General features: G+C 48.2%; 1 protein-coding gene across 1 annotated transcript in view; it reads left to right on the top strand.

The window, feature by feature from the left end:
• LOC147303113 (glutamate receptor ionotropic, kainate 5-like) overlaps nucleotides 1–7,500 on the top strand; it is a 207,537-nt gene that overhangs the window by 150,864 nt on the left and 49,173 nt on the right. The window contains exons 6-8 of the mRNA XM_086279148.1: nucleotides 1,474–1,639; nucleotides 3,049–3,227; nucleotides 5,313–5,366. Of these exons, the coding sequence (XP_086135274.1) occupies nucleotides 1,474–1,639; nucleotides 3,049–3,227; nucleotides 5,313–5,366 (399 nt within the window). The remainder of the gene's footprint in view (nucleotides 1–1,473; nucleotides 1,640–3,048; nucleotides 3,228–5,312; nucleotides 5,367–7,500) is intronic.

The following is a 7,500-nucleotide window of genomic DNA, read 5'->3' as shown; positions in this document are numbered from 1 at the left end:
CATGAATCTTTCATCTTAAACACTCACACTGTCCGTCACAGCACCTTTGCTCTGGGAGGTCTGAAGTGAAACAGAGAAGCTTGTCTGAAGTTAGACACATCGTCACCTAACCGAGCACGGTGACGTGTCCTCCTTTCTTTTTCCTGCGGACACCCGGCTGTACGACCCTCCGTGACCCTTCGATGTCTGCCGAACAGAAACTGATTTCTGCATGAAACGCTTTTCTGATATTGCTGATGATCTGAGGCTTTGTTCCTTTCTCACATTTTCTTTGTGAGCGTGAACAAAGACGGGATCATCAGCGAGTGCCGGGCTCTGATTAAAGCTCCATTGCTGTTATCTGAACTTCCTGTATAACCTGTACAGTTGGGAACAACTCGGCCTCTCACTCAGGGGCTCCTCACTTTTTTAAATGTCTCAATCTTAAAACAATGCTGGCTCACAGAAAGGTGAAAGGTCGACCTGCGGCTGCTGTGATGCAGATTTGGAGGAAGAGGACAGAGAAAGTGAAACGCTTGAATGAGTGTAAGGCAGCTCGTTTCCCCACATTGACTTTTTCTTTCCCACCTCTCTGTTTATCCTTCTTATTACATCTTTTCTTTCCCCTTTTTCCATCTGTTATAAACCAGCTCTTGTTCCTCGGTAATGATGGAGATCTCTTCACACTGGCTGGCAGCTGCAGTTCCTGGAGTTTTACGTTATAAATGAAACTGGGACTTCCTCATTCGAGCTTCCTAAAACTGACAGCAGTAATATCCAGCCTGTGATGATAAAATTTCCCATTGTAGAAATACGGAGAAGTCGAAGAATAGTTCAAGCTTAATTCAGTTTTATTTATAAAGCGCGAAATCACAACAGTCACCTCAAAGAGTAACCCTACAGTAATACAGAGAAAACCCAACAATCATATGACCCCCTATGAGCAGCACTTTGGTGACAGCGGGAAGGAAAAACTCCCTTTTAACAGGAAGAAACCTCCGGCAGAACCAGGCTCAGGGAGGGGCGGGGCCATCTGCTGTGATTGGTTGGAGTGAGAGAAGGAAGACAGGATAAAGACATGCTGTGGAAGAGAGACAGAGGTTAATAACAGATATGATTCAGTGCAGAGAGGTCTGTTAACACATGTTCAAGTGCATAGTGTGGAGGATGTCGTAAGGCCTCGAGGCAGTTGGGTCTCAAACACAATATTTATGAGCTTTTGAATTTGTAAATCGGTCGGATTTAACCCGAACAGGCAGGAAGGTTGCAGCACCTGCTCTTAGGTGAAGGCTCTGCCTCCCACTTTTATACTTTAAATACTCTCCAAGTACAAAAACAGAGTTTAATGTGACGATTGTCTGAGAACTGTCGTGCAGTATAAAGTGCAGTAACTCGGTGAATGTTTCTTTGACTTTCAGTAACTGGTCTCCATGTTTCGAAGCAAAGCCCAGCGCAGACTTCCTTCTCTCATCATGCTTCTCATTCGCCCCTCAGATCCCTCACGTGAAGATCGGCCCCGAGGAAACGCCCAAGCTGCCGTACCTCCGCTTTGCCTCGGTGACCCTCTACCCGAGTAACGAGGACCTGAGCCTGGCCATCGGCTCCATCCTGCGCTCCTTCGGCTACCCGACAGCCAGCCTGATCTGTGGCAAAGCAGAGTGTGAGTGTCGTGGTTATTCCCACTGCAGCTCCGTCCACACTTAGGGCGGAAATGATGGATTTTAGAGCTCCAGTGTCTCGGGTTCGAACATTATGAGACGCTGGCACGTGATGCACATTCACAGATCATCTCACCTTAAACCACGAACGCTCCCCGATCCCTGTCCGGTTGCGTGTTGGCACCCGTTCCCTTGGGTTGAGGTTCTGTTTGGACGATCAGTCCTTGCTCTTCTCTTTGAGCAACACGTTTCACGAGTCCGTCCTCGTCCCCCTGCAAACCCAGCTCACATTTCCTGGAGTCAGTTTTCACCATTTTCCACCAGCGTCGAGCCCTCGGTGCCGATGGCTTTGATTTCTTTTCTGTTGTTTCTTCTTCTTCTGAGTTTTCTCTACTCCTCTCTTTCCTTTCCTTTCCTAATTCCTCTTCTCTCACACACTTCCCTCCATTCTTCCTTTCCTCTCCTGAGGACTCTAGTCTCCTCTCTTCCTTTCCCTTGTTCTTTTTCCCCTCCGTCCTCCCCACATCAGTCTCCCTCAGCTTGGATCCAGCTGACTGATCTGCCCCAGCTCTCCGCTCTAACATCTCCCGGTCTTTCGTCGTAGCCTCGGCCCGTTAACGGCCTGTATTGTGGTCCTGAGCGCTGCTGTCAGCCAGTTAAACGCTTTATGGCAGCGATTAGTCGAGACACGCCCGCTGCTTCTGTCAGGGACAGACGAGGTAATGAGCCGGAGGCCGACGCCTCTGAATGTCGAAGCCCAGGTGATGCAAACACAGCAGGCTTCTCGCCGGTTTGTAACGCGACTGCTTCTGCTGAGGTCGGTCTGTTTTCTCCCGTCCTGTGATTATTGACGCTGCTCGCATCCAGCATGTTTTTCACGACGTGAACGCGTCTCATGTTTGGCCCTGCTGTGGGATACCGCCTCAGTGGCAGCGATGCACAAACGCCAGCACTGAGTGTAATGGAGAGAAGTGACCACAGAAACGACTGATCAGAAGCGGTAATAAGTAAATCCTGCCTCAGCCGTGAGCACTCGTGGGTCCATGTTATTCTCAGAGGAGAAAATTAATGGACTTTCAACATAATCGCCTTTATCCCGCTCTGTTTATCGCTTCCTTTTAGGCCTGGAAGTCTGTAGAGCAGCGGCAGTTATTTGTCTCTCTAATGACTCCAAGTCTCATCAATTTTCTTTTTACAAGTCAGAGCAATAATTTTACAAGCAAACAAGCTAAACACTCAGGCGAGCATCGTTTATAGACCCCGCCTCTTTTTCAGGCACTTAGAAGCACTTTGGATGAAGAGTTTTGCCGCTGCGTGACGTAACTTTCACAGCCAAGTGTTTCTGACTGGGAACCGCAGTCCGCCATCGCTCAGACACGTGTGTGACTCATGCTCGTTTCCTGCCCCGTAGGTCTGCTGCGATTGGAGGAGCTGGTCCGCCGCTTCCTCATCTCCAGGGAGACGCTGTCGGTGCGGATGCTGGACGACAGTCTGGACCCCACCCCCCTGCTGAAGGAGATACGTGATGACAAAGTGGCCACCATCATCATTGACGCCAACGCCTCCATCTCGTATCACATCCTCAGGAAGGTCAGCTGTTTGCATCAGCGCGCTCGCGCAGCTTCTTACGTCTGATGCTTTTCTACTTTCAGTCAAAAGGAGTCGACGACTCTGTTCGTCCGTACGGTTCATCGTAGCTGCAGCAGAAGGTTTGAAATGGCACATTTGATCCATGTAAGAGGAAACTGCAATGAATAATCTCAGCCGGCTTTAGAGAAGCTAAAAAACCATGTTTCCAAAATCGGCTCGTGTGAAGTCAGCAATAAATTCACAGACTTGGCAGCTTAATGGGAGCTGCAGTGCAAAATCACCACTGAGTACAGAAGTGCAGGTTAAATAAGAAGAATAAGGAACAACAGAGTTTTTAGGGTTTAATTGATGCTCAGGAGCACAGCGTGAGAGAAGAGGAACGGAGCTGAGATTTAATCCTAAAATACAGGAAATATGAAAACCCTCTGCTAGCACGACAACACTAATCATTTTAAAACCGCGATCACAGCATGACACGCCCACTTTGTGCATACAGAGCAGATCAGGACACGTCAGGTGGAAAAAGTTCTGCAGGTCAGACACGATGCGTGTCCGTCACACTGAGATCTGTCTGCCACGCGGCGCCGTATCTGCACACGCCTCTCTGACTTCAGCTAGCTTTAGCGGGGCGTGGTCCCACCGACTGCAGCTAATGTCCCAAACATGTGCAGACCAGTGTTGCCAGCTTAGCGACTTTGCCGCTATATTTAGCGAGTTTTCAGACCCCTTAGCGACTTTTTTTCTAAAAACTAGCGACAAATCTGGCGACTTTTTCTGGTGTTATTGGAGACTTATTTATGACGTCTTTTTGACGTGAAAGGGCGTGTTGCTCTTACTTTCAACAAGCTGCAGTGCTGCCGTGGGCACCTCACCCGTGCTAAAGCGCTCAACGGCGGAGGATAGTCCTCCGCCAGCTGCTATCAGGGCAGGAGACTGCATTTAGGACGTTTTTTGCTCACTTTATGTTTCTTCCACGATGTTATTTCTCTCTCCAACAGTGTAGGTTACAATTACATTAGCATGACCAATTAAGCAAATTAGGTGATGACGTCATTTAGCGACTTCTAGCGACTTTTAGGACAGCCAATAGCGATTTTCCTTACTGAGGAGTTGGCAACACTGGTGCAGACGTGTCCGATGCAAATGCAGAGTGCACACCTGTATCATGTGGCACAATAAAACATGTGTCAGTGTTTGAACGTGTTGTTAAATGTCTGTTTCTGTGCAGCCCCGGTTCCTGTTCTGGAAGCGTCTTCTTCCTCTCTGCTGTTTACAGGGTGGAACAGGACCTTCAGACACGCTGGGCTGGTTTTGTGCCAAACTGGCTGTGAGCGTCGACAGACTTTTAAGCCACGGGCTAAATCGACCTGCGTTTGGCAGGTTGCAGTTTCCCTCTCATAGCAGTAACCTTGGGGGGTGCAGGAAGTTTAAAATTCAAAATTACTGAGTAAACTCAGTCAGGACTTTTCAAGTTGGGCTGCTGCTTCAGGCTGAAGGAGATGTAAGCTGACAGTGTGCAGAAGGTTAATGGATTAATAAGTGAAGCGGCGTGCAGGCTCTGCGGTGTGAGGATGCCAGGTTAAATCCTCCGCTGCCTGTCGGAGCCGACGTCCCGTACGTGTGGAAGGTGAGCGTGCCCGAGATCAGCTGAGCTGTGACTGAGTTTGAGTTTCTGCTCAGGTCGAGCAGAAAACATTCAAACATAGAAAAGTACTCCAAGGGTCTGCTGCTACCAGGTTTTCACCGTGAACTTCACAAAGATATGTATGTTGGCTGTCCACACTGACTCCTGCTGTGGGGAATCTGCTGTTCTCCCGTGTGTCGCATCATAACGTTGAAAGATATTCCAGTTTTCTGCTTGCTCTTGTGTTTTTAGCTAAATTCAGCCCAGTTTAAATGTCTTTTCACCTGAGAGCACGCTGCCGTTGTTATCATCTCCCTGAAACGTCTTTCATCACTGACGCGTCCTGGAGACGGTAACCACGGTTTCCAGGCTGTTATTAAGTTTGAGCGATGGTTCCTTTTTAAATAAACTCTGGCTTGTTTCCACGGAGGATGCTTAGCGTTTCTTCTGCTCTTCTGCAGGCTAACGAGTTGGGGATGACGTCCGCCTTCTACAAGTACATCCTCACCACCATGGTAAGAGCTCCACACCTCGCCTTCACCTTCATCGCTCGCCACTTAGTTGGATTCTCCTCATCTTCCTTCAATTCCTTCCATGAAGAAGATGCTTCTTAGTGGTTTTCATAATCGTCTGATTCTTCATCTTCATCACTTAGTGACCCATTTTTAACCTCCTCCTCCTCCACAGCTTTCTTGTCCACAGGCTTTGATACTATTGATAACGGCTGATAAAGGAATCGCTCAGCGTTCGACATTATTTTGCTCTGTACGTGACACACCAGCCACATTTATGCTGGTGACTCAATACTGTTCCTTTCCTTTCCTTTCCTTTCCTGTTTTTCTTGTTTCCTTTCCTAAAGATGATCCGTTGCCTGATCTTTTTCCTACTTTCTTCTCCTCAGTTTCATTTCCTTTTCTGTCCTCTATCTCTTCCATCTGTTCTCCTTCCATCCTTGTTTGTGTCGCCTGCAGTGATGGGAATAACGTTACTAATGGCGTTACTTTTTTCAGTAACGAGTAATCTAACTAATTACTATTCCTATCGTTACAACGCCGTTACCGTTACCAACAAGAAAATGCTGTCGCGTTGTTATTTTTCAACAAACAGACGGGTGAAGCTGTGTTCAGCTTACAGCATCTTATATCAGCACGGAAGCAGCTGTAAGTAATCTGGACGCTGCAGCTTTAAGCAGCTGTGCTCCCGCGGACGGCAGTCACTGTCCGGCACAACAGCTGGAGCTCAGGGGGCAAAACAATCACACGAGTGCTGCTGTTTGACTGAGGAAGAATAAAGGAGTCGTGGTCAATCACATGACCACTTAAAGACAAAGCAACAAGGTGACATGTACCAGTTTATAAACTGCGTTGATCAGCCAGTAAAACCAGAGTCATGATAAACAAGACATACGCCTGTTTTTCCTCAATGTTTCGTCACGTTTCCTCTCTAAGGACAGCAGCGAGACCGCTCTGCTTATGAGCAAACAAAATCAGCCCGTTCATGTTGGTGGAAAAATGCACCATGTGGACCAATGAAAAATGATATGGTGACGTTTGGTTGTTTAGGAAGAGAGAGCGAGTTTTGAGATGTGAGAGTTTTGTGACGTTTAGCGTGTTTAGAGTGTGTAATTAGTGTGTTGTCTTGTGTGGTTAGTGTGTTGTCTTGTGTAGTTAGTGTGTTATGGATAGTTTTGTGTTGTGTGTCAGAACAATGAGGCGGCTGCTGTCTCCAGGTAGAAACAGCAGTGACACACCTGCTGCTGTCAGAGCTGCAGGTATCAGGTATCCCTGTGAGCATGAAGCCTTTCCAGAGGTGCTGTCGTCAGCCAGAGGAGGCCGTCGGTTCAAATCCTGAGCCAATCCGGCCGCACTTGCAGACAGTAACTGAAATAGTAACTCCTGCATGTGGCGAGCTCTCACGGGCGCAGTGAGGTCAGCAGACACTACGTTCAAACGTCTGCTCGTGAGCCCATTATTGCTGCTTGTGGCCATATTTTCTCATTACTTCAGTCTCCTCCTCTGTTATAGTCTCTATTTTGCCTCCCTCCTTCTTTCTTGGCTTGTTTATTCATTTTGTTTCTCCTTCTTCTGCCAACACTTTCTTCTTTCTCGCCTTTCGCTGCTCGTCTTCTCGTCTGAATCTGTGGCGGTTCGTTCCGACTGCTTCCTGCTTCCTCTCTGGCCCTTTGCTTCTCTCCTCTTCTTTCACTCTTTTCTCGTTCTTACTCGTCTCTTTTTTCCATGCTCTCTGTGCCGCTGCGTTCCTTCGGGATGTTTGTAGGTCACGTGCTGAAACTAAACTCTGTCACCTCCCCCGTGTCACGCATGTCCTCCCCCTCCGCTCTCCTCGTCTCTCGGTGCTCATCGCGGATGCACGCTTGTCCCGCCGCCGTTTGTCATCATTAGAATTTTGCTGTTCGGTATCGTGCCCTTGTACGAGAGACTTTGTGTGGATAATAACTCGTCTCGATCTCCGCCTCGACTCTAAATACTGTCGTGTCACATTCTTTAACGGCGCCATTTGCGCGGGGGCTTGACGCCGTGTTCGCAGACCAAGGACGAAAACACGCCCCCCAGTAGAAACCTGGAAGGGAACCAAAATGAAAATGATTTCTCAACACTTCCACACACACCTGCCGTCTCTGACCTACCT

The sequence above is a fragment of the Aulonocara sp. 'chitande type north' Nkhata Bay genome, linkage group LG22 (genome assembly GCF_057382095.1).
Source record: "Aulonocara sp. 'chitande type north' Nkhata Bay isolate Kocher_YH1m ecotype deep benthic linkage group LG22, A_spYH_male_GT1.1, whole genome shotgun sequence".
Taxonomy (NCBI): Eukaryota; Metazoa; Chordata; class Actinopteri; order Cichliformes; family Cichlidae; genus Aulonocara; species Aulonocara sp. 'chitande type north' Nkhata Bay.
Note: the sequence above shows the minus strand (reverse complement) of the source record. Positions and strands in the feature narration are given on the sequence as shown.